The 26,973-nt window shown below is 47.0% G+C and overlaps 1 protein-coding gene across 1 annotated transcript in view; it reads left to right on the forward strand.

The window, feature by feature from the left end:
• Positions 1-22,955, forward strand: part of SEMA3E (semaphorin 3E) — a 222,030-nt gene extending 199,075 nt beyond the window's left edge. The window contains exons 15-17 of the mRNA XM_055000402.1: positions 13,090-13,157; positions 19,514-19,653; positions 21,211-22,955. Of these exons, the coding sequence (XP_054856377.1) occupies positions 13,090-13,157; positions 19,514-19,653; positions 21,211-21,666 (664 nt within the window). The 3' untranslated portion in view covers positions 21,667-22,955. The remainder of the gene's footprint in view (positions 1-13,089; positions 13,158-19,513; positions 19,654-21,210) is intronic.
• Positions 22,956-26,973: the final 4,018 nt, after the last annotated feature.

The raw sequence follows: 26,973 nt of genomic DNA on the forward strand, positions 1-26,973 counted from the left end.
GGGAGCAGGCATAAGATAAAAAGAGATCTCAGAGCGTGCGCTAGCCCACCTTCAAACCTGAACCGACAAACTCCACAACAAATCAAGCACTCGGGGAAGGGGAGACCCTTCCAGATGGTTCTGGATCACCTTCTGCCCACAACTTCACCTCTGCTGCTTCTCTGCATACAGCTGGCGAAACTCAGGCAGCCAGCGCTGCAGGGGGCTTTGTTACCTTTCCCCAAGGGTAAATGGCTGGGCCAGCAGGCTGGAGCAAGACTGATGGGTCAGCCTTCAGCTCCGGCAGTTCGGGTTCGAAGGCAAACTTGTAGCACGTCTGTGCCTTCTTGTGCTTTCAGTCTAAGATTTAACCAGCATTGAAAGAGAACTGCTGGTTGCAAGTCACTATGGCACTCCGGCCAGAGCGCTGGATGTCATATTAATGCCATACTTTCTTTCAATAACTATTTTTCACAACATATATACAGAGCAGCTTCCTCTGCTGGGCTCCTTTTTTGCGATGCACTTTCTGTTTCCATTCTCTCCGTCTGTTTGGACTTCTGGCTCCTACCTCTTTCTTGGGCCTGGATAAGCTTCACATATCACTACAGGACGTGGGTGAGGGAGGACTCTCACCTTCAAACACCACCGAGCTACCAAATGCTCTGAGAAATGCCTTGAGAAAGTCAATCTCCCTCAGCCTACTCTGCCTCACAAGATTACTATGAAGGGAAATGTTTACTTTGCTCCATGGGAGGAAGGGCAGGTTTCATATGCAGGCAGGGTTGCCTGGGTGGGAGGTGGAACACCTGGCACTTGCCTGCTCTTCACAGATCTCTCCTGGCCTGCATGATGACATCATTTCCGGGAAGTGATGTCATTGCATGGACCACAGGCCACCCTGGGAGCTCTCTCGTGCTCTGCAAGGGCCCAATCCACCCTAGATTGGGCTGCTGCAGAGCGTGGGAGTCCTGCTGCACTCCGGAGTGGCCTGATGCGGGCCAATTCAGGCCTGATTGTTAGCAGGAATGAGCCTCTTTGCGAGTAAGTGGGGGAATTAGCGGCAAAGAGGAAGGCTATGCAAGAGGGATAACAACGGCACATCTCCACCAGTATTTATGGGTTCCCTTCCCCAAGGAGGCAAATGAGACTAGTGATCTTTGAATGAAAGATTATTTTTATTAACAGGGGAAATCTTACACGCAGACACACAAGAGATTATTCACAAACGCACAAGATGCCTAGGAAAAAAAAGGGGTGAAAGTGAAATAGATTTGAGGGATTTCAGGGTGATAATTACCTATCTGAAGAGTAGAGTAGTCCACGGAGGAAGAGCTTCAAATGTCCAGCATTCTCAGTCAGGGGAGAGAGAGAGTCTTAGGGGAAAAGACCCTAAGGGAGCAGCGCTGGGATCGAGGAGGCATGCAGTTTGAATGGGGCAAGAGCCCAGGTTCTTATACGGCAAAACATGTATTGAGGCTGGGGAGCCCCATCAGCCATTGGAACAAAGACTGTAAAGGTCAGTCTCTGGGAATTACAAAGGTTTGATTACCTTGATCACTTGCTGCCGGGGTGTGTGAAAGGAAACGCAAAATCTCTCCTGCTGCCTTACAAAGGGGCAGTTTGCTAATGAATCTCCCCATAGCTGATGAATTTAGATATGAAGATGCATGTTCCCAGAGCCAAATTAAACTTATCAGTGCTGGTTGATTGATCCTCGATCTTAGGGTGGGGATTTCATCACGGAAGGAGGGTATTGGAATGTGCTAAGTGGAGTGACACAATGAGACCCTGTCTTATCACAGCTCACGCCCATATCTGGGAAGGCAGTAAATCCTTTTTTTCTTCCTTTTCTAAAAAAGAATTTTATTTAAAAGAAAAGGAAATGTAGTAAAGTAAGTGCATAGTATAAAGGTTATGCAGCTTCAAAATTAGACATTAAATTGAAACTTATACAATCTTACACAAACAGTAAGTATATAAACAGTACAATTATAATAGTTTTGAGAGTAAAACAAGCAATGAATTTAAGCTTCTTTGACCTGATAAACAACACATTGCATATTTGACTTCCCTAAGCCTGTATACATAACATTTCTCCTTCTCTCTCCTTCCCTCCTTCCCTCTAAACTTCTATATCAATTAGTTTTGCCTAAGTAATCAAAGAGATCCTTCCATTTTTTCCAGATCTCAGTTATCTGTCCATTATGTAAGTAGGTAGTCAATTTGGCCACTGAAGCGTATTCGTGAATCTTATCTCTCCAGTCTGGGAGACCAGGACAAACATCGGTTTCCCATTTTCCTGCAAATAATACTCTCGCTGCCGTCACCATATAACGGAATGGTTCTCCTCGTTCTTTTCTCACATTAGTTGGTAAAATATTTAAGAACATACTTTTTGGATTTAATTCAAATCTGAGTTTGAGGATCTTTTGCATCTCTTCATGTATTTTTATCCAGTATTTTCGTGATTCCTTACAAGTCCACTACATATGGTAAAATGTTGCATCCATATTCTGACATTTCCAGCAATGTCCACAGTAAGGCAGTAAATTCAGTCACCACCAGTCACTCTGCATTAGCACGAACATTCCTTTCTTGTCTTAGTCTCCCGGGCAGGTCTTGGCAATGCTCTTGCCCAGCCAGCTGGAATTCCCCCTGCTGCATATCAAGCTGCATTTAATTCAAGGGCCCCATGATTTTATATCATAGGCCTGTATATTAAATATAGCAGAGGCTGGGGCCAACTACTTACATGATCAGGGCTGATTTGACCCCAATTAGGGCCCAAATTGGGCCGCTGAGGCATGGGGGAGCTTGCCACGCAGCTTGGGAACACACCCCGGGAGGCATGTTCCCTACATTGGACAGGTAAGCAGGAGTGGGGAGGTGGAGGGTGGGAGTGGGGAATCTCTGCCACCAGAGGGAGACTAATCAATAGAAAACCACTGTTCCCGTAATTAACACAGTAATTCAATATGCATCTACACAATAATTTTTTAACAATTATAATTTTAAAGTGCTAGTGCAAAACTCCTAAGTGCAAATTTACAAACTGATTTAGATACCAGCAACTGGCACAGCAGTTCCTGCCGGAGCTTATTTAAAGCGATAATACAAATTAATGATACATACAAATGCTCAATGACCACAACCATTCCTGAAAGGTGACCAAGTCCTTTTCTCAGTCACCAGCTCATTGACTGAGAAAAGGACTTGGTAAAGAACATTGCTGGATAAATGTGAACGAGGACTTGAAATTGTCAAGGAGGTGACCATCTATGGAGTGCTACATCTCGTTGTACCCGTGGAAAGTAATGGAACAATTGGGATAAAGCATTATCAGGATGTTATACAGGCAGCAACTAGATCACACCACAGGGGAGAAGTACCATTCACCTCCACCACCTCTTTCAGGAATGGTTTATATAATTAACTTTATCTTTCTACTTTTCTATGTACCATTGTGTATTTAAATAAGAAATGTTGTATACCCTGAATTATTTTTCTATTTATGTATGACTATTTATTGCAATTCGTTGTAAAAGCATTTATTGTGGTCATTGAACATTTGTATGTATCATTAATTTGTACTATCGCTTTAAATAAGCTCTGGCAGGAACTGTTGTGCCAGTTGCTGGTGTCTAAATCAATTTGTAAATTTGCACTTATGAGTTTTGCACTAGCACTTTAAAATTATAATTGTTAAAAAATTATTTTGTAGATGCATATTGAATTACTGTGTTAATTACAGGAACAGTGGTTTTCTATTGATTGGTTTTACCTGTAAGTGCCCTTATTGAGCCCAGCGGGAGACTGGCAACCTAGCAGGCAGTAAGCACCTAGCCTCCCTGACACAGAGGATGGTGGATGCCGGCCCAAAGAGCAAACTGTTTCTTACTGGCCATTTTAATTGCTTGCTCTTATTGTTGCCCCTGAAGAAAGATGCTAAGTTTCAATGCTATGATGGCACGACTCATTCTAATGGCACGCGCACCGCGGGCCCTGAACCCCTTTATTCACTGTGTGCCTCAGTGTGACCTTGCTAGACCCATCCATCCATCCACAGATGCAGCTCTTGACCTGCTGGGTGCCCCGTTGGGAAGCTCACGAGCAGGGCACAGGAGAATAGGCCTGGTTGATTTTTCCAAATGCAGAGAATGTGTTTCTTTTTTCCAACAATATTCTTTTCAACTCCATAGAAAGAACTAGAAGCAGACTATCATATCTTCTGTTTAGTCATGAGAAGGTATATAATTTGGCACTGAAATGCTACATATTTACCAATCCTTTTTCTGCTAACCAATCATACCCTTTGCATTTGTGGTCTTTGAAGCAGGCCAGGCTCTCATTTGGGTTTTTTAAAAAACAATTAATGATTTTAAGCAAAGTCAGAGATGATGGATGAATGGGGCTGTTGGGGTGCTTTTTATAAACACCTATAGGTATGAAAAGGGAACAGAGAAACTGAATTTCCTGACAGTTAGAGCAGTCTCTCAGTGGAAGAGGCTTCCTCAGGATGTGGCGGGCTCTCCTTCTTTGGAGGTTTTTAAGCAGAGGCTGGATGCTGTCAGATGGCCAGGGCAAGGCCAATCACAACCTTGGGGTCAGGTAGCAAATTTCCCAGGCCACTGTGTGTGTGTAGGTAGGTAAAGGTAGTCCCCCGCTCAGGCACCAAGTCACTACTGACCCATGGGGGGACATCACATCACAACGTTTTCTTGGCAGACTTTTTACAGGGTGGTTTGCCATTGCCTTCCCCGGTCATCTACACTTTACTCCCAGGAAACTGGGTACTCGTTTTACCAACCTCGGAAGGATAGAAGGCTGAGTCAACCTTGAGCCGGCTACCTGAACCCGGCTTCCGCCAGGATCGAACTCAGGTCATGAGCAGAGCTTGGGCTGCAGTACTGCAGCTTACCACTCTGCACTACGGGGCTCCTGGAGTAAGGGTCACTGTGTGGGGGGGAGGGGTTATTTGGGAATTTCCTGCATTTTGCAAGGGATTGGACTAAATTACCCTAGAGGTCTCTTCCAATCCAGTGATTCTATGATCCAAGACTAAGCCAAGTGGAATAACAGGATTCCATCCGTGAGAGATAGATACCCTGTCTTAGACTCATCCTGCCTGCTGTCACATTTTCTGAAACAGTTCAATTAAATTGCTTGATCATAGGCAGTTTTGAAAGCTGATGAAGGGATAAAGTTTGGTTGCCAGACAAGGAACGGGGAGACATGGGTTCAAATCCTCATTCTGCAGTGATGCTCACTGGACAGCCTTGGGCCAGAATTGCCCTTCAGTCCCTCCACTAACTTCACAAGTGTCTTGTGGTGGTAGAAAAATGAAAAAACCACAAAAAGCATTTTTTGGAGGGAGTATGATTGTGTCCCCCTTATGTACCACCACCCACCATAAATCTCCCTTCAAAGGTTTGGGGGCTTCCCGGGCATTTAAAGGCAGTCATAACCCTCCACCTGTCTAATCTGGCAGTGAGCCCTGACCCAAATCTTCACAGGGTTCCCCCTCTCTCTTCTTCCCAGAGGCTCCACCATACAGCCAGCTCCTTCCCTATATCTACTTCCCCTCATCCAATTACGGTCCAGGGCTACTGGAGAAAGGGAACTCAGAGTTAGCAGCCTCCAAGCCTTCTCCCTCAGTAACTCTTCCAATGAACTTTCAACTGTCACTAGCCCAGCATTCTGCCCTCTCTCACTGGCTGTTTCTGAGGAGAAGCAGAGCTGGAACCAGTCCTGTCTGTCGCAGTGATATAAAAAAGACGCAACCCCTTCTACACGTTGGCAATAGAAGTAGTCTTATAGAAGTAGTCTTCTAGGGCTGATTCACACAATAGAGTCCTTACGGTCACCACAAGGCATTTGTATCTGCCAGTGTGATGAGAGTTCTGTACCTCCCAGACACATTCTGATTACAACAGTGGCACGTGGGGAAAAGCGGCCGTCCACGTGTCATTTTCATGTCCTGAAATGGTCCTGGGGAGCGATTGCTTGCTCTATTGAGAAAACGCATGTGAAGCCATCATTGCTAATAAGTTCCCCACTGATACAAATAGTGGCTCTTAAGAGTTGTTTCAGGGGAAGACTGGAGCTGCTTCTCCTCGTGCTGTAAGTGTCACGATCAGAATCAGGGCCAGGGGCATCCAGGAGGCACAGAACTCCCCTCAGATGTCTGGTGCAAAGGCCCTCGTGGCGACTTGGGGTTCTGTATCGTGTGAATCAGCCTTTAATCCGGCTCCGTGTTGCCAGGGCTTGGGTAGCCCAAATCACTGGGGCAGGTGCATTTCTCAACTTTCGTATGAACATGGACAGTGTTGCCGTACAGATCTACAGATCTACTTCCCTTCCTGTTTTGTGGCAGTAGAACTTTGCATAAAGCCAGAAGGCCTCTTAGAAACCAGGGAAAGAGTCGATCAGGTTTTATTTCAGCACATTGTTATGTTTAAACGTAGGAGATGAACTCTGCGTTTTGAAAGCTGTTCCGTACTTGATGTCATGTTCCCTAAACAACAGGCAAATACTCCCAACAGAATAACTAGAGATTATTCAGGTACCTAAAGTAAACAGAATTTGGCACTCACACATGCAAGTGATTAAAAAATAAAAATTGCCCCATCTGGACATGAGCAAATAAGAATTGTTCCTGGAGGTGTGTGCATTAAACAGGTAGTGTATTTTTATAGCAAATTAGCTGCTCATGTCATCATATACAAATCCCACTCATTTGGAAGCAAGCCAGATGACCAGAGCTCTGATGCTTTTTTGTGCCCCTGTTGTTTCCCACAACTTCTTTGCCTGGGAAGAAACTGTGCACTGACTAGTAGTTATCCTGATATCACAGAGTATATTTGCAGTTAGGCCTCTGGATGCTCTCTTCTGGGGTTTGCTTAAGTGAACTCATCTGTTCCTCTCTGTAGAAGGGGACCAACTCAGGCTGGATATCAGGAACAGCCGAGTCCTTCTCCAAAGAGCCATTCCTGGGAACAAAGGGGGTTCCAATGGTCAAAACATAATTTGCTGAATTTCTCCTAGGCACAAAGCAAAGCAGCATTTTTTGGCTCACAAGGTGGCAATCTTGCTTGTGATTCTGATCTTTATTAGCATTTTTATTCAACAGAAACCAGAAGGAAAGTAAATTCATCATAATTGTAAACATGGTGTGGCTTGAATAAAAATACAGGGGGTGAGTCTTGGCCCCTCGGTCATCAGACCCAGTCGGTGGCGGGCCCTCCAGGTTGGCCCCAACCCCGTAGGTGGTCTGGGAAAGGACCTCAGAAATGGGGGAGGAGGGGGGTTTACTGCACCCTCTACCATCTCTCCCCCCGCTGGGTAGGCAGTGACCCCTTCTGTATGCGGAGGTTCTCTCTCTCCCTCTCTCTGTGCCTTGCAGCACTGCCTCCCAACCATTCCTCCCCAGCCTCCCCAGGTTACCTGCTTTTATGGGGCCTTCCTGACAAGCATCTCCGCCCCCTCCTCCTCCTAGATCCGCCCTATCCCCTGCCCCTCTTCCCACCGCCCTGGGTGACTGCTAGCCCTCTTTGACCCGTGACTGGCTGCCCCGGGTGTCTTTCTGCTTAGGGCTCCTCCCCCAGCCCTGCCCCTGCAGGGTGGGGCTGGCAGGGCCATGCCAGATGCGGCGTGGCTAACTTGGCAAGACCGTCAGGGGCCACACCAGAGGTAAGTCTGGGGGAGGGGGCTAGCTGCCCTGGACACACACACACACCCCTTGGTGATGGCATATCCATTCAGGTGTCTGACTCAATGAGGTGATGCATGAAATCGGCATTGAGGTGCTGAGATCCGGCCTAGTAGCGGATGGAGAACCTATAGGGAAGGGAGCGGTACCAGCGTAAGACTCAGGGGTTGTGAGCCTTCATCCGATGGATTCACTGTAGAGGTGCCTTGTATGTGCAGTATGAAGATCCTCTGGAAGAGAAGAAAGCAAGGACTAAAATGAAATGCTTGTGGCAAGGCAAGATGCCGGTAAGAGAATATGCGGCTGAATTCAGAGCCCGTGCAGTTAAAGCCCCAGAGTGGACAGAATCAATAAATTTTTCCATGCTGTGTTGAACTCAGATTTAGTGGCCAAAGCAATGATCCAAGATGACCCAAGAATGCTGCTGGGATGGATCCAACTAGTGTGTGAGATTGAGAACGGAGAGCAAGTGGTCAAGCTGCTCATCTTCAGCATCAAGCAGGACAGCCATGGAGAGCTGGGAGAAGCCGCGCTGGGATGGTGCGTGAAGAGGATTACAAGCGGGGGCGGGGGGAGAGACAATCTCCCCTTGACTGAGAAGGAGAGGCGCTGGGAACAAGAGTGCTGTTTGAAGTGTGGGGGAGCCAGGCATTTTGCGGCCAAATGCTCCAGGGGAAGACCACCAATGACAGCCCATCCCGTACCTTGAAGCCAGAGCTAGAGAGGCTTGAGACGTCCTGCCAGGGGAGGGGACGAGCCCCTGGTGCCTGAGAGGAATGAAGCAGCGGCAATGAGTGGAGAGGGGATGAATTTACAAGACGCAGGGAGCAAAAGCAATGAGGAAGAAGACAAGGTGACGGGAAACGAAGATCTGTTGTAAAGGGCACCCACCAGCAGGTCAAGAAAACATCGGTGCCAACTTTGATGGTGAGACCCAAGGGGGCCTTATTTTTTATTCCCATCACCTTAGTGCATCCCCAGAGAGGAACTCACATAAGAATTAGAGCCCTTATTGATTCAGGTTGCAGCAGAGATCTCCTTGCTCCCGCCTTAGCAACCAGGTTGGGGCTGAGTTTAAAGAAATTGGCTGAGCCAGTCCAATGTGAGCAAATGGACAGATTCCCTATGAAAGGGGACCCATGCGTGTATGAGACTGAGCTAACACCTATGGGAATGGGTAACCATTGGGAAGACAGAGTTCTTGTTATAAGCCCCATGGCAAAATTCCCAGTGGTCCTAGGAGTGAGATGGTTTTTTGACCATGATCCCTACATACAGTAGAAAGATGGAAGTATCTATTTCCTAGTCAAGGGATGCCAAGAGCATGTGTGGAGTACAAACTGGGGGGGTCACTCCCCCTCGCCCTGTTCTGGAGAGTGTGTGTTTAACCCAAGAGGACTTGGCTACTATACCCCAGGAGTATCATGATTTGAAGCAAGTTTTTGAAGAGGAGGAGGCAGATGAACTTCCTCCCCACTGCCCTACTGATTGTGCAACAGAATTGATTCCGGGGCAGAGTCTCCCAAAAGGGAGGTTGTATGCAATGAGCCCAGCGGAAAGAGAGGAACTCTCTTATTGATAGGAATCTACAGAGGGGTTTCATCAGGCCAGCCAATTCTCCCCATGCAGCACCTGTACTGTTTTGTAAAAAAAAGGATGGAGGCTTAAGACTATGCGCTGATTTTCAGGGTCTCAATACTGTTTCTGTGTCTAATGCCTACCCTTTGCCCCTCATAAAAGATCTGCTAGGAGTGCTGGCTTAGGGCAAAATCTTTGCAAAGTTAGAACTGCAGGAGGCATGCTACAGAGCAAGAATTAAAGCAGGGGATGGATGGAAAACTGCCTTTAATACTCCCCTGGGCCAATTTGAATATCTAGTGATGCCATTTGGGTTACAAGGGGCTCCTTCGGTTTTCATAAATTTAATAAATGAAGTGTTACACAAGTACCTATACAAAGGAGTTATTGTTTACCTAGATGACATTTTATTGTAGAGTGAAAATCTGGAGTCACAGGTATAATTGGTCAGAGTGGCGTTGACCACCTTGCATCAAAACAAATTTTATGTAAAGATTTCCAAATGTGAGTTTCACAGGACAGAGCTGGATTATCTGGGGTATCGGGTGTCCAACAAAGGGATAAATATGGACCCTGGCAAGGTTCAAGCTGTACAGGACTGGGAGGCACCCAGCACCCGAAAGCAATTACAATAGTTCCTGGGCTTTGCCAACTTTTATAGACCTTTCATTAAGCAGTCTGCTACTATCACTTTGCCTCTCACCTAACTGTTAACAACCAAGGACAGGGGGGGGGGCAGCAGCTGCTAAACCAAATGCCAAACTGTCATGGAATGGGGAGTGTCAACAAGCATTTGACAAACTAAAGGAAATGTTTAGCACAGAACCCATCCTCAGTCACTCCGATGAGAATAAAAAGTGTATTGCACAAGTTGATGCAAGTGACCAAGCTATGGCAAGGGTGATTATCCAAGGAGCAGATGGAGAGTTACATCCATGTGGTTATGTAGCAAAAAAGTTTTCAGCCACAGAAAATCACTGGTCCGTCTGGGAAAAAGAGGCAGCAGCAATAAAACTAGCCCTTTCTACATGGAGACATTAGCCAGAAGGGGCCAAAATTCCCTTTGAAGTGTGGACAGATCATAAAAAATTTGGAGTATCTAAAGATGTCTAGGAAACTAGGGGCAAAGCATCTGAGGTGGGTGGAATTTTTTTCTAAGTTTCATTTCACTTTAAAATATCTCCCTGGGAAGTCTAATTTCCTGGCTGACGCTTTATTAAGATTACCACAACATGAAAGCCAGAGAGAGGAAGTTAATGACCAATTGTTCACACTGTGACACTGAGAGATCTCTGTCTTCTGGTGCTACACCTCTGAAGATACCAGCCACAGCTGCTGGCGAAACGTCAGGAACTACAATGCCAAGACCACGGCAATACAGCCCGGAAAACCCACAACAACCACAGTAGTACATGTAATTCAAAGTACTGGCCCCCCTTTCTGGAGGTTGGACATTCGGCCTATGAGAACCTAGGCACTCAAGGTCGACGTGTCACCACTCCCAGTGCTTCAGGCTAAACATCCTCTGAAAGGGAAAAGAAACTGCAGCTGTCTCATCCCCTGGAAGGTGCGGGAGGAAGGTAGATGCCAACCTCCTGACATTTTTTGCCACCCTGAAAATTAGCATCCCCCCCTGGCTTTTGAGGGTATTTCTTAACTGCTTAAGGTTTCTTCTTTCCTGTTGAAGTTTTGCTTATGCTTGTGAATTTCAATGGCTTCCTTGTGCACTGCCGGTTGCCACCCCAGAGTCCTCACTGTTGATCTTGGCTCCACAGCCCAACTACGGAGTGGCCCTTTCCCTTCCTTCTCTGGATGCTTGATTTTTTTGGCCTGCTGGTGGCAAGAATTCAGGGAGGTGAGAAGCTCAAGCCCTTCATCACGACCTCCTGCGCCTTCAGCAGAGACGGCAGTGAGAATAATTCTGATGAGCTGCAACCTCACCAGGTTTTGAGTCACTGGTGCAGGAAGCTCGGTCTGGGATACGCCTGGAGCCTTCGAGGCACAAGAATCTTCTCTTTGCAACATCACTCCATCAGCCCCAGCTGCAAACTGAAGAAGGATGGCCCAGGGGCAGGGTTCAGCTTCAGTAAGAACTCAAAGTAACGACCTGTGACTACAAAATGAATCCTGAAATTGTCAATACGGGATGGTGAATTTAGTCTTGTACCATCGTAAAGCAAGCAGAATCCACCAGATGTTTGTAAGTGGTGGAAGGAATTGACTGTGCAATGTCATTTCATTCTAGTACAGACACTGGAGTCGCAGGGGAGGGAAGTGAAGAGCTAGTGAAGTGTTACATGGACTGCTTCCTGAGACATTTGCTTTGTCCACTTCTGCTGCCCCTTTGTTACCCAGAATGCTGTTCTTAGTTCTTAGTTGCTTCTCTCCTTCTCTCTCTCTTCCTCTGTTGACCATGAGGGCTAGACATGCTTTCTAGAAACTCTTGTCCATCTTAAGTTAGATAGCTAGCTAGAAGCTTTTTCTCTCAGCCTTTCCAGTCTAGTCCAGAATTCTCTTACAATAAAGAACTTCGGTTTCTTTTCTAAGTCACAAGCCTCAGTGTGAACTTACTTCTCAAGCAGCCAGACCATAGAACTCCCCTGTGGAGTGGCTTGGCTCTGCTTCCAGTAATGTTTTTGATTTGCAAGTCCCAGAGTACATGATCAGAATAGTAACATGGTATAGCTTTTTATGGGCTGTACAACTGCAGACTGTGTGTGGGAGATTGCATGCCCCTGCCATATTGAAGAAGCAGCCCTGCATTTCAGCATTTTAGAAAGATGCCTGGAAGCACGGAGCTGGCCATTTCCCTAACAAGCTGGTTTTGTAGGTGCCTTTAGACTTGGGGGAAATTTCAAACATGCACCTGCTGCCTGAAGTGGTACGGTCCTGCCATCAATTTCACATGATTTTACTGATTGCAGAACTTGCTTCTGATTGATAAAATGCCACCTCCTATTGGTAACCGTATCAAGCCCGTTTCTTCAGCATTCAATAACAAGTCCCTCCCAACACTAGCACCAGAGAGGTGGGTTTAATTCTAACTCAGTTGATGTGAACACGATTCTCGGGTTTCAGATGTGAAACTTAAGAACAGTCACATCTTAAAATGTTTACTCAAGTTGCGGACTCAGTTGCTGGCTCTCAAACCACAGTGTAAGACATGAGAAAAAGGTGTTTGAACAAACAGAAAATGGAGGCAGAGTAACAGGTAAATGGCTGCACAAGAAACATTGGCAGAAACATCAGCACAGCACGTATTTACTTGTTTGTTTGTCTGTCTGTCTGTCTGTCTGTCTGTCTGTCTGTCTGTCTGTCTGTCTGTTTGTTTGTTCTAGTCCACCTTTCTCACTGAGAAGGTAGATTACATAGTGCAGGTTAACATTGCTGAACATAACAAAACATAAGTAAACATGGCATATTTAATGATGCGGAAACTACCCAGTAGGAGCATATCTATATCAACAGACGACATACCGCAGTGTAGTCTACAGTCCTTGCCCCTTGCTTTAGTTTTAAATGGTTGTATGCTGACTCCTCAGCTAATTCACAGCGTGGATTGGAAAGACAGGAGAGGCACTTCCCTTAGGGGTCTTGCAAAATGTGGTCAGACGTCTTTCATTGCTGCCTTAGATATTGAACATGGAATTTTGTCAGGCGCTGCTAAAAAGTTCTGGCTATTTTCCATCCAAACACTTTGGTTGTATTTGGAAAGAGAAAAATGGATTGACTATACCAATTCCCTTCCCACATTGAGGAAGGCATCTAAAGTGAGCTAATAGCAAGCTTGAGAATCTCTTCTTTTTTCCCCCCTTCTCTAGACGTTTCCGCAGACAAGATGTCCGCCATGGAAATGCAGCTCAGCAGTGCTTTGGCCAGCAATATATTGGTAATTTTCATGCTTTAGTCAATACATAGAGCTTGACAGAACTGGTTTTCATAAGAAGACACTTTCATGGAATCTCACATTAATTTACACTGCCCTGTGTTGTCCTTCCTTCCTAGTATATTCTAAGTACTGTATTCTTTGGTATACCACGACATGCCAGCTGCTCTCCACAGACAGCTTTCTCCTCATTGTGCCCTCTCTTAGGACTGTCCATACAGTTACAGCCAAGTCACAGTCTTTCTCCGTGGTAGGTCCAGTCCTCTGGAATGGCTTACCAGGGTGGGTGTTAAGGGCTCCGTCACTGGCTACATTTAGGATGTTTCAGATGAGTATACTTTGTTCTATAGTAGTAGTAGAACAAAGTTCAAGTCTACTAGCACCTTGAAAACTAACAAAATATGTGAAAGATGGTATCTGATGAAGTGAGCTCTGATCCACAAAAGCTTATACCTTGGAAAATTTTGTTAGTCTTTGTCAAAAAGCTGCCTTGGCCTAGTCTGTTTCTTGGTTCCGTTCAGGCTTTAGGTCTGATAGAAGCCAGTAAAGTCATTATGACTTGCAGTTTCAGAGCTGATGCAATGAGATCATAATTTCAAGGTCTTGCACCTACATTGCATCATCTTCGCAAAGGATCATGGGTGGGAGTATGTGCACTGTCCTCGGTTGGCTAATTGGGATCCAGCTAGTGGCAATAGTTTTGGGTAAAGCAAGGATCCTCATTCCAGCTCACTTCTCCCCTTTGATCCCTTTTTACTCTGTATGGTTGCCGAAGGATATCGGCTGCTACTTGCTTTTGTGCTCTGGACCTGCCCACCTGGGTTGGTGTCAGCCCATGATCTTTGTCTCTGGCCCTTGAGTAGAGATGGGCACAAACAGAAAAAAAAAACACAAACATGATGTTCATTGTTCGTTGCCATCCATGAACAGGGACTCACAAACAACCACAAACATGGCCCTGTTCATGAACATGTTCGTGATTGGCTGTTTGTGGGGACCAGCAGGCTCTCCTCCAGCCATCATCCAAGTCAAGATCCCTAATGCACCACTCCCAGAAACCTGACCTGAGAAGGCACCAGGAAAGGTACCAATAATAGCTTGGCCCCAGAGCCTGGCAGCAGCCCTGGAACTTGAAGGGGTAGATCCCTATCCTACCACACAGAAAGAAAATTCAAGCTCCAATGCACTCTATCAAAATGCCAACAGCAACTGTCTCTCCCTCTCCAAAGCCAGAGCTGGGAGCCCCCCTCCCCCCTGGTCTTTGCTCCCTTGTTGTAACAAATTTGGAGCTCCACACTTGAAAGGAAGACCTGCCTATCAAGAAAATTTGAGCTTAGATTGGGGTTTCCAGGGCAACAGCAGGAGTTCAGACAGAGTTCAGACAATCCCTGCCTAAGTTGCCAAGGGAATTGACTGCAGGTGCCAGACTGTCTGGCTTGACGAACAACAATGACTGAGGCTTGCAACGACCACCTGTCCGTTTAGAATGCAGCCTCACAAACAGCTTGTTCGCGAACAGCCGATTGGGCTGTTCGTGGATTTTTTTCGTTTGTATTGCTGTTCGTGCCCATCTCTACCCTTGAGACCCTGGAACTCTTTGGAATCCTTTGTTTGACCCTGAAAGGTAACCTCGGACTGGAAGACTGCAAGTCTGTTTAAGTGTGTTAGTTTGGTTATCTAGTATATTTTGTTTCCTGCCTGCCCGTTTCTATGTTTGTATCCTTTTGCACTTCTGTTAATAAACTCTTTTGAGTATAACCTTATGATCTTGGGTAGTTTGGAAGCTTTCATTGTAATCCAGTAGCATGGCCTATTTGGCTACTGCTACCTAAATAACTGTTTTGGAACTCAGTCCATAATTGTTTTGGAACTCAGGGGGTTTGGGAAGGGAGGAGCTGGGTATAATGCCATAGAGTCCACCCTCTAAAGCAGCCATTTTCTCCAGGGGAAATGATCTCTGTTGCCTGGAGATCAGTTGCAATCCCAGGAGATCTCCAGCTTCCACCTGGAGGCTGGCCACCCTCATGCCTGTCAGGCACTCATTCGCCAGTTCTTCTGTCTCCTCCTTGCTCTCTGTTCCCAGACCAGGCCCAGCAGCCAGACTCTGGCCTCATGGCCTGCTAGACCCCCACAGCACTGCACAGGAATGCCTGCACACGTGGCCTTCTCGATGGCCGGCAGCTCTCTCCATCAGCTGGCTTCCTGCCTGCCTGCTGCGCTCCTTGCCGTAGCCTTGTCCTGGACATAGACTTGACTGGAGGTCAGACTTGGCAACATGAGGTTTCAAAAGAAAGTTTAGGCACTAGTATCTAGAGACACTATAAGAAATGATTCTGTCTGTCAACTTAATCTGGCCACTAAAAGAATGTGTTACATTATTCTAAGTAGGGACTGACTAGTTGAATAAAAGTTATTCTGTATGCATGCATATTATTATAGTTATTATCTTTATTATAGCACAGGCCACTTTGGGTGGGGATCCTGGAGGTGTTTTGCCATCTTCTGGGCATGGACCAGGGGACACTGGGGCAGTCGGGAGGGCGGGAGGGAGTTGTGAATTTCCCGCATTGTGCAGGGGGTTGGACTAGATGACCCTAGATGACCCATTCCAACCCTATGATTCCATATTGTTATAGTGAGGTTGTTACATTCTAGAATCAATGGGGAAGCTCTTAGCTGTGGCTGAATTTGAGTCAAAGGCACAGACCGCTGCAAAACCTATCCTAAAAGCTGAGAACTTTGACCTGCTTTCGGGTAGCTTCCAAAACTGAGATCCATATGTTAAGCTTTTCCTTCCTCTACAACAAAGTGGAACTTTACCATCTCTACTCCTGGTACCTTGTAGGAACTGAGAGGGGTATCTCAGGATGGTTCCCTGCACAGTAAATATTTCTAAATTTTTATCGCACAGAGAAGGGTGAAAGAATCGACACAGAGAGATAATTCTCAGCAGCAGCTCTGGTAAACGTTGTCAGGGCTTGCCGCGGCTGCCGCTGGGCGTGGCACTGGGCAGTCTGCTCCTGACATCACAGGGGGGCCAGGGACTCTGCAGGACCCTGCTCTGTGGAAGGAGGGGCGGTATACCTCACCCAGACTCCCTCTCAGTCCACTCGCTGGCCTGCTCAACCTGGCCTGCTTACCCTCTGCATCCTCCTTCATCTCCTCCTTCCAGAACTCTCCTCCAAGCCTCCATCCTTGCATCCTACTGCTCTCACTCCACATCATCACTCCTCACTCACACCCACCACCTCAGGGCTCTTCCCAGCCAGCTTTTATAGGGCTTCCTTCTACTGTCCCACCCCTCTTCCAGCCTGGTCTTGGGCTGCACCAAGCAGTTGCAGCTGGGGTAGCTGATCTGGCCCCACTGACCAGCACCAGCTGTGCCTTGTTCCCTGGCTGCCCAGCCTCCCTGCCTTGGCTGATTGCTGAAGGCCTGTTCAGCTGCAGTCCCCTGGCTAGCAGCCCGGCCTCCCTGGCTGAGCTGATGGCTGAAGGTGGGTCCAGCTGCGGCTCCTTGGCTGGTTGCCCAGGGCTTCCTGCAGAGTGCCTCCAATAGCCCCACCTGGAGTGGCTTGGCTTTTGGCAACTCCTGGGCCAGGCTACTATTTTCTAGCTGGGGCATGGCTTTGGGTTGTTGGGGCTGCTGCTGCTTCTCCTCCTCAGGTAAGGTCTTTGGGCGGGTGACTGCTGGGCCCCCAATCCCTCTGCCCTTGCCCCCTTCTGCCTTGCTTAGTCCCCTTTCCTTCCCCAGGGGAGTGGGACTCGCTGGCCTCTCTCTGTCTCCCCTTGCCTCCTGAGGCCCTGGGCCTTTGCCCCTTGCCCCTGGCAGAGGCAGGTTCTGGCTCCATTTGCCTGTGGGAGGGGATGACCTGCTGTCCCCCGGCTGCCCCCTCTGCTTGCCAGTCAGACCAGTAGACCTACTGTCTGCTGGCTGACCAGTTGACCTGCTGTCAGCTGGCTGACCAGTTGACGTGCTGTCTGCTGGCTGACCAGTTGACCTGCTGGCTGCTGGCTGCCCCCTCTGTTTGCCCGTCAGCCCGGTTGACCTGCTCTTCCCTCTTGTCAAGTCTGGGGGCTGGGGCTCAGACCCCGGACAAACGTCACGCATGCTTTGGGCCTAACAGTGCCAACCTGTGCAGAGTTACTCCAACCTATGGCTCTTGGAGTATCTCTACACAAGACATCTTAGATGGGGACGCTCAGGTGAAAGATCTTACGTTTGTTCTCCCATTGTGGATACACCTGCACTGCTAGGGAGGCAGAGGACACTTGACTATAAGACCACACCGAAAGTCAGTCACATGAGCGTCCCCCATGTGAGATGTCTTGAGCAGAGAGGCTCCTGGTTTTGCAGTGCATTCTTATGCGGAGTTAATGCACTCATAATCTTCAATGAATGACTGCACAGAATCTTTTCTAGTGGACTCAGTCACCTTGATAATACTTGAATAGTGCAATCTTAAGCAGAGTTACTCTAGTCCAAGCCCATTGAGATTGGACTAACTCTGCTTAGGATTGAAATTAATGGGCTTAGACTGGAGGACCTCTTCTTAGGATTGCACTGCAAGTTCTCTAAACTCCAATTTTCAGGAAGGAAATGCCCAAAGAAGTCAGGAAGGCACCATTGTCCCTGGATTTGAGAGCAAAAGTGTAGAGTAATTTTATTTCCGAAAGCTTTCTGCTGGTCAGTGTTTATTGTTGGTTGAAGATGTTGGCTTGTTTTCTGTAACGAGTATTGCAGGTTCTTTTTTTTTTAAAAAATGATGTTAGGAATCATTTTATATCTTTTTGAAATCTATTTTTTTATCTGTTTGGCAGAATTGGTGTAAGCCGCCTTCTCCTTCAGGGGAAGAAATAAATATAAGTATTTTTGATTAATTAAAATCTGAGATCAGTGTTTGGAATGAGGTTTATCTAGGTCCAGGGCCAATTATGCCAGGCACCCGGGGGCCTGCCCACTTACTCCTCCTCTATTGCCCCTCCCTCCAAAACATCGCATTGCAGTTCCCCAGAATGCTCTGAAGGCTCAAGACAAATGTCCCTGTCTGTCCAAGGCTCAAAAACTTTGCATACTTCTCCAGTGGTTCTTCAGACTCTCACAAACTGCAATGGGATGATGCCCGTTCTGCAAAATCCTGGAAATGCTGCTTTCCTCCATGAAAGATGAAGGGATGACAATGTTCTTAATTGTGTGTCAAGAATTAAAAGATGGGGATGGATCCTCTGATTCCCATCCAGTAAGTGAGGGAACTTCCCACTAATAGAACAAGAAGACTCCTCACTTAGTGGAAAGGAGTCATAGAATCCAATCCATAATAGGTTGTACAGCCCTTAGGCAGGTAGCACATTTTATTTATTTTTTAAAAAAAGGGAAAATCCACTAGCAGGCGCTTCTCATCAATACAGCCATTTCCACTGTTTTCTTTAACTTGCTCTGCTGTTGGAGGCCGTGAGTTGGATCCACAGATCTGTCCTGCTAAGGGAGGAGCAGAAGGAAAGTATCTCCACTAGCAAAACAGATCTGTGGCAACAAAAGTTACTCCATTATTGTTATTTATTTATTTATTTATTTATTTATTTATTTATTTATTTATTTATTTATTTATTTATTTATTTATTTATTTATTTATTTATTTATTTATTTATTTATTTATTTATTTATTTATTTATTTATACCCCGCCCTCCCCACAGATGGGCTCAGGGCGGCTTGGTTTATGGAACTGGGGAATCGTTAAAGCAGGGGATCCCAACGTGGTTTTCCTGGAACCCACCAAGTGCTTTTAGAAAGTGGGCAGCGTTGGGTGGGGCTTTTGCCCAGTAGGGCTTCTGATTGTGCGGTTTAAAAGGCATCCTGTTCAACAGAACTTCTCCTGAAATGTTGAAGAGTTATGCATAAAATGTCTCCTGACATTTTACGGTTGGCTCCCTGTGGCTGCCCTTTTGGAATAGTACCCACCACCCTGTCTCAGAATTCCAAAGGTGCCAACAGGCTCAAAAGCTGGGGACCCCTGCCTTAATGCCTCTGATTATTGCTGTGATAACTATTTGTTTGCTTCTGTATGAAAGGTGTGACGTGCAGAGTGACCTAGCAGGTGCAGTAAAGTGTGCGTGTGTGCATGTGCATGCGCGTGCTGAGGAACAAATGACCACCAGGAGCCTGGTTTTATCTTTACAAAGCAATAGGAGCCATATTTAAGGAACTCCAATTGAGATAGGAAAGGAGCAGTATATTCTATCTAAGTTGGGATGCTGAGAGATGCAGGAGGCATGTCTTGGACCCCAAAAGTGTTCCTAGACATTCAGGAAGAGCTCAGATGGAATTTCTAAGATGAGGTGTTCTGTGTCTTCTGCTTTGCAGGAGAAGCTCTGGCTCAGACTGAAGAGCGAGTGGTGTATGGGATCGAGTACAACAGCACTCTGTTAGAATGTACTCCTAGGACCTTGAAAGCAAAGGTGATCTGGTTTGTGCAGAGGGCACCTGAAGCCAGAAGAGAAGAGGTACTTCTTCATTCAGCTGGGGAGGAAAGTCTGTCTCTTTGCACTCGAGATGAGATTCCTTTCCTCCCCATTCATCATCACGCTCATATTACAATGATCATAATATCGTTAAATCATAAGAAGCAACATTTTGAGACATCCTGTTGTTCGTATTCCATTCCACATAAAAAGGAATATTATACGGTCAACCAAAACTTTTAATGAATTACCTCCTAGAAAAGGGTTGTCATTTAACATTTTGCGTAATGGATTGTTTGAGGTGAAGCCCCTCCTTTTAAGGCTGGTTCACACTGAAAGAGTGGGACAGACCCAAACCAAAGTTTCCACTAATGGAAGGGGTGGGAGAATTCCCTGCCCCTGCTGCAGACCCTCCAACTGGCCTCTCATGCTGTTCTGGAGGGCCCATTGCCCCCCCCAGGAGCGACACCAGAGAGCTACAGGAGGAAGGGGAGGCAGGAATACTCTATTCCACCAGCAAAAGTACTTTGCGTGAGCAGAAAACTTAATCAGTATCCAACCCAATGTAGACCAGGGCCTACAGCTGTTATGTTTGCACAGATAGAAACCGTTGCTATGATCCACCCACTGGAAAGAGGACAGCATTCTCTAGTGGTTCAGAGGTGGGGCAGTCTGTGACTGCTGGGTAAGTGCATCCCAGGACCCTGGAAGGGTCTCTAAACTTTGATGGCCCCCGTGGGAGGGGCTCTCCCTGGCAATTCCCAACCCAGCTCTGCCTGGCTAGCAAACTGCGAGTCAAGGGTTGGCTCAACACAGAGCTCCGCAGGTCTTTTGTTGAAACATGAGGTTTCCTTTCCTCTCACCCCCCCCCCCCCAATTTCTTAGTTAAAGTACAGAGTTAAAGTGCTGTGCCAACTCTCCAAAGCCACAGAAGGGGGTCCTACTGCAAAAGATGGGGCCTCCTCTCGTTTGAGGTTTTCTCTTCCCACCCCCCACCCCCACCCCCCAACCGAGCAGGGAGAGGAACAGAAAAGTGGCCGCGGGTTAAACTAGCCGTAGTCCAGGGAGGAGAGGCAGACTCGTCAGCAGCAGCAGCCAGAGCCTCCTCGGGCAGTGGAGCCGTGCTCCTTTTCACCTAAGGGTGCCCTCCGCCCGAGCAGTGGCGAGTAAGCTGGGCAGGGGGAACAAAGTATTTCCTTTAAGAAATCCCTTAAACACATAAGCATAGTGAAAACTTGGCAACCTATTGAGCCCCCTGAAAGAGCGGCGATAGTACTGATGCCTTTATCAATTCTTTTTTAAAATGGACAACCGCTTTAATTTTAAGAATCCTTGGATACAACAAACTTATAACTCTCTAGCATCAGTTTCCAAAGCGCTGCCCTCAAATAATTCAACATGTCATGTGTACTGGGCTGACAAGGAATTACATTATAATGTAGGGGAAATGCACACACACACAAGGAGCTGTGTCTATTTCAACACAATTTTCCTGAAAGTTTTGCTTAATTCTGAAGAAACTAAAACATTAGGGATTGTTTAGGGATAAACAATAGATATATAGAATTTTTAAAAATATAATTTTATACCATTTCTCAGGTAAAGACCAATGATCGGCTACTCAAAGTGGACCTTGGCCTCTTATTCCTAACACTGCACAGGACAGATGCTGGGACATATTTCTGCCAGACAGTGGAACACAGCATTGTTCACACAGTCAGAAAGATCACGCTTGAAGTCCTGGAAGAAGAGCGCGTAGATGGCTTGTTCAACAAAGACTATGAAGAGGATGTTTCTCATAAGATGCCCTGCCCTGCCCAGAGCAGCATGTCCCCGGGGGGCTCAAGGCCCTGGTACAAGGAATTTTTGCAACTCATAGGTTATAGCAATTTCCAGAGAGTGGAGGAGTACTGCGAAAAAGTGTGGTGCACAGATAAGAAGAGGAAAAAGCTGAAGATGTCCCCATCCAAATGGAAGTATGCTAAACCACAAGAGAAGAAGGCCCGCACCAAGGCAGAGCGTTACCGTGTCCCAAGGCATACTGCCGACTCTTGAGGGGGGAATATCTATCCATTCAAGACAGCTCACTGGTTTTCTTTTCTTTTTCTTTTTGGACATAAGGAAAGAGGAGGAGAATAAGTCTTGAATTTGGTAATTAATTTGAAATGTTGAGACTGGAAATGGGGGGGAAGTGAGTCGTAGTAAGTTGTACACCTGGTGTCTGCCTAGATGTGTTTTTTAAAGTCTGCTTAATGCTTAAATATGCCATGACTTACTTTCGTTTAAGGAAAGCTTGTCCACTTTTACATTTTCCACATTCAGTCCAGCTGAGAATGGGCTTCTGCTGTACATTCCAGTGTGTTGTGAGAATGTCAGTGAATGCAAATGCCAAAGCACTGGAAATCAGAGCAATCGTGTGTTGTAGAGTTTCTTGTATCTTTCATATCTTGTTGGTTTTTCATATGGCATGTCCAACATGGACCTTCTCAGTGTTTAGAATTCATGCATAAAATGCAGGAGTTCGTGGCAGAATAATAAAAACTACACTTACATACCAGTCTTCTAAACAGATACCAGTGCACAGAGACATGAACCAAGTCCATGTTTTTATTATCTCCACCATTCCGCTGGTGCTGTGGTTTACCCAAGGCTCCCTACCTAGTTATTGGCAGTCGTAGTATTTGAACTGCAGAGTACCAGTTCACATCCCAGCCGCTTTGCCATTGTGCTACAGCAGCGGAAATGGTGAAGAATCGTAAATCAAGAGAGAGAAAGCAAAACTCGTGGACAGCAAAGCAGCAAAAGTTAGCCGTGATTACATCTCACTTAAAGCAACAGGTTAAGTTGTGACTAAGCCTTAAGCTCCTCTGACAGCGCAGGCATGTTCCACAATTAATTTCCACTAGCCTGTGCCCCAAATATTTATTGTTTGTAAGTTAATATATTAAAAATTGTCGAGGCTGGATAACAACTATTTAATAAGAATATTGTACAGCAATTCCTCTGTGCCCCCAAATGTAATTTGGAATCTGCCATGTTTATGAAAATGAGATGCAAATTAAGGGGAGGATCCAGTTCTTTGCCACGTCCTTCCCTCCCCAGCTTGTGGCACTTCTTCACACAGAGGACTCTCCTGCCACCGAACCCCTCTAAACCACGTCAATTGCCCTTCCATGAGGGCAGGGTGTGTCTGTTTATATGCAGGGAGAAAACTGGATCGTGGTGTTTGCACTTATGAAATGTAGTACAAACAGATCTCACCAGAATCCCTCCAGTTCATAATATATTTCCTTAATATCACAGTAACGAATTCCCATCCCTGCTTTATCAGAGCCAAGTCGACAGAGAACTTCTACCTTTTTAAACATGTTTGTATTTGTTATCCGCCCTGAGCCTGCGAAAGCAGGGAGGGCGGAATATAAATATAATAAATTAAATTAAATTAAATTACTGTTACTATGAATCCCACGATACCTTTTGCTACATGTAAGGCGAATGCAGAGGTGTGCTTTTTTCCTTTGAAGAGGTGGTAACAAGCAGTCTAGGAAGCCACCTGCTCAGCATCTGTAATCTGGATGCTGTCTTGTGGCAAAGAAAGAACATTTCCTTCTTCTCTGCACAGTCTTTCCAACTTCAGCATATAAACGGGTAGGGCTGCACAAAGCGACTCCATTTTGTTTGATGTTTATTTTTGCGAGCATTGATAATCGCTTCCTGTTTGCAGGAATTTTCAGCACTCATTGCAAAATCAATTCTGTCCTCAGTGCCACATTCTTTTTCCTCTTCGCCCTTACTGCCCCTGGTGACATTTGCCATGGCTGTGCCATGCCACGGCTATCCTTCTCTCCAAGATAGTTGTGTTATTGTTAAAAGTTTCTACCTGCACAGGCAGGCAAAGTGCTAACCATTTATTTTCTCATTCCCCCGTTGGTGGAATTGGCCATTAATGCTGTCATTTGCTGGAGAGTGGGTAGGTGGGAGAGGGTGAAGGTGACTCTCGTGGATGTGCAGGGATTTGACTGAGGGTCTCCAGGGCAGCCATTTAACACTGGCTTGGATTTGTTGCTTGGAGTGGGGCTGGATGCATTAGTATTAAATCCAGAGGAATTAGCCATTTAAGTCGGTAGTAGCAAAATAGTAAAGAGTCCAGTAGCACCCTTAAGGCTAACCAACGGTTGCACAAGCTTTTGAGAAACACAGCTCTCTTCGTCAGATGCAATACTTTAATTAGTATTAAAGGAGCCGAGTCTAGCATCCACCTGGTTCTGTTGTCATTTACCTTTGGCCAGATCAGCATCTGCAGTAGTCTGGCACAGAGCTGTTTCGCACAAAGGATGGGAAATGCGGTAATGAAGTGCTGTGCTTATTCCTGAGAGAGAGAGAGAGAGAGAGAGAGAGAGAGTATCATGAAACCCAGACACTGGCAGTCGTTATAGAACAAATTCTGTGCATGAATTTGCCAATTAAGAGATCTAGTAAGGTCACATTCATTTCTGTTACTTCAGTGAAAGGGAAGCCCATGCAAAAGTCCATGGTCATTCCTGTCTCAATCTTGCTTCTCTTTGTATTGACTAATTAAATGTGGCCTGAACTGCCAGATCATGCCAAGCGGTGGTGTGTGTGTGTGGGTCATTATGGAACCAAGAGACGGTTGTGCTGTTGTGGTGTTAGGGCAACTGGGCTCTAGCAGAAGTCCTATCCGTTTCCATTGGCTTTGTTAAGGAGATCTTCCTTGTGCTCCAGGCGAAGCGCTGAGGGCAGCTGCCTGCTTGTTCTGGAGTCCACAGGGCACATGGCTTTGCCTGGCAAGGAGTGAAGCAGGGAACGAAAGACTTAGCAACATTCATATGAAAGCAACTAAATGAGCAGCATAAACTATGTCCTGAAGAAAAATAATAGTGTGTGTGTGTGTGTGAAAGTTTCCTCTTTGTCTTCCACCAGCAAACGGCTGCAAAGACTGTCACACAATCATCACCATTTCTGCAAATTATCCTGCAGAGACAGAAGATCCACAAGACACATTGAAGGACACACTGCAGGCATCTTGCACAAGCGTTGTGTCCTGCAGGCTTTTGCCCAGCAAACCCTCTTTCAGCCACGGTAGCCCTGAGGGTTCCTCTGGTGGCACCAGGTGCATCAGCCGGCCTGCAGGACCTGCATTTTGCCAACTACAAAAAGCAACCGCCAGACTGGAGTTGATAGCACATTGCCCCATGACTTCATCAGTCTTCGTCCCTTCTTTATGTATGATATTTATTTTATTTATAGTCTGCCTTTCTTACCAAGACTCAAGGCTAGACATGGGCACGAACCGCATTATGAACTTCAAAAACCCACGAAATTGGCAATCTCGATCCAGCAGTTCATGATTGTCCACGGCAAACGAACCAGCGTTCGGAAGAAGCCTGGTTCGATGTGTTTGGCTGCGGTTTGGGAAGCCAGACAGTCAGGCGCCATCAATCAATTCCCCTGGAAATGGCGCCGGGGGAATGCCTGAACTCTGTCTGTGCTCCTTCTGTCGCCCTGGAAACCCGAATCGAAGCCCAGCTTACCTTGATCAGCAGTTCTTCCCAGGGCCAGATCGAGGGAGGGCAGGGGTAGCCTGCCCCCGGTGCCGCCAAAGAGGGGGCGCCGGGCGCAGCTGCCAGCTGCCCAAGTGTGCGAGGGGAGAGTTTACTCTCGGTGTTATCTGTCTGCTCCTTTGAACATCTCGCCTTAGCCTGGGAGGGGCTCTGGCACGACCTCGAGAGCCCCCATCCACCCTTCCTGTCCTTTTCTTGCCTAACTGTGCTCCCAATGCCTGCCTGGGGGGAGGGGCACTGGGAGTTAGCCCTGCTTTGGAACCTAGAACTGCTTGATGTTTTCATATAACTGTTATTCCTGGCTAGGCTTACCATTCCCCCGCCCGGTGATGCAGTGCACTGCCGGGCAGCGCAGCCCACTCCCACACCCCACAGCGGGCCCATTTTGGACCGAATCGGGCCTCACGGGGGGAAGGGGTGATTCAGCCCTTTGGAGAGCACAGGAGCACTCCTGGGCTGCCCTTTGAGTCGTGGGATGACATCACTTCCCGGAGGTGACGTCATCACACCAGCCTGGAGTCAGAAGGAGGGGGAGTAAGAGCCAGTATCCCAATCTGCGGCTGGGAGAGTGGAGGGACCCGGCAACCCTCTCCCTGGCAAAGGAGGCGTAAGTGTGTGACACTGGCAACTTATCAATAAAGAACTTTTCCTACTCAAAGCAAAGTCCTTGTTTGAGAGTTGCTTGGCATCCCTACAGAGGCCAGGCCACAAGTGCACCTCTTTCACTGGGGAGTGAGCCCGTAAGCACACAAGCACCTGGGAGCAAGGGGGGGGCTAGGAGTGCTGCCATTAATGATAGCGGGGCAGGGAGGACTGGCGAGAAAGGCACCCAGCCCTGGAATGCAAGCACGGAAGAGCCAGGCTGTCTGGCTGCCCGGCTCAAGCCCAGACTGGGAGGAAGCCCCGGGCACAGCTGAGGCCTTACGCCATCAAGCACCCTTGTTTCAATGGGCCACTGTCTTTGACCGGCTGTCCTATGTATTCATCAGTCTGGTTGGCATATATAAGGTTCCCAATTGACTGCCAATGGGGGACAAACTCCTGGAGGTTTACCCCACCAGTGATGGGCAGGAGGTGGCAAACCACCCGGCGATCACCCTCTACCAGCAGGAAATCTGGGAAAACATGCAGCGGGCACGGTCCCAGCGGGTGTAGTGATGTCACTTCCTGAAGAGACATCATTGCACCAGCCACAGGACCTTCACAGGTGCCAGTTTTGGCCCCCAACAGGTTGAGTCGGCCCTCTGCAATGCTGTAGCAGGAACTTCTTGATGCATGTGAGGAGCGCTTCTTGTTCTTGATCTATTTCTCTGGCTCTGGTGGGAGGGAGGGAACTCTTTAAGTAACTAAGTCACTGAAGACGGGGCTGGAGCTTCCTCCCCTGCCACAGAGAAGCTTCCTTGCCCCAAAAAAGTGAACCCTCATTGAGGCAGCAGTCCTGCACACACTTGCTTGGAGGGTGAATCTCGTCAATTCAGAAAGACTTCTAATTAAGTATGCACAGGATTGCATCATTAGGGGGAAATAAAAGCACTCTGCACATGGACTCTGTAGTGAACACAGGGTCACGAACTCTGGTCTGGGAAATTCCTAGAGATTTGGGGATGGGTGGAACCTGCAGAGGGGAGGGACCCAGTAGGGTATAATGCCATAGAGTCCACCTTCCAAAACAGTCATTTACTTCAGGGGAAATTATCTCTGTCATCTGGAGATCAGTTGTAATTTCAGGCAACTATAAGGGATGTACAGAAACAGAGAGCTGGAAGAGATCCCAAGGGTC

This window comes from Eublepharis macularius, chromosome 16 (assembly GCF_028583425.1).
Source record: "Eublepharis macularius isolate TG4126 chromosome 16, MPM_Emac_v1.0, whole genome shotgun sequence".
Classification (NCBI taxonomy): Eukaryota; Metazoa; Chordata; class Lepidosauria; order Squamata; family Eublepharidae; genus Eublepharis; species Eublepharis macularius.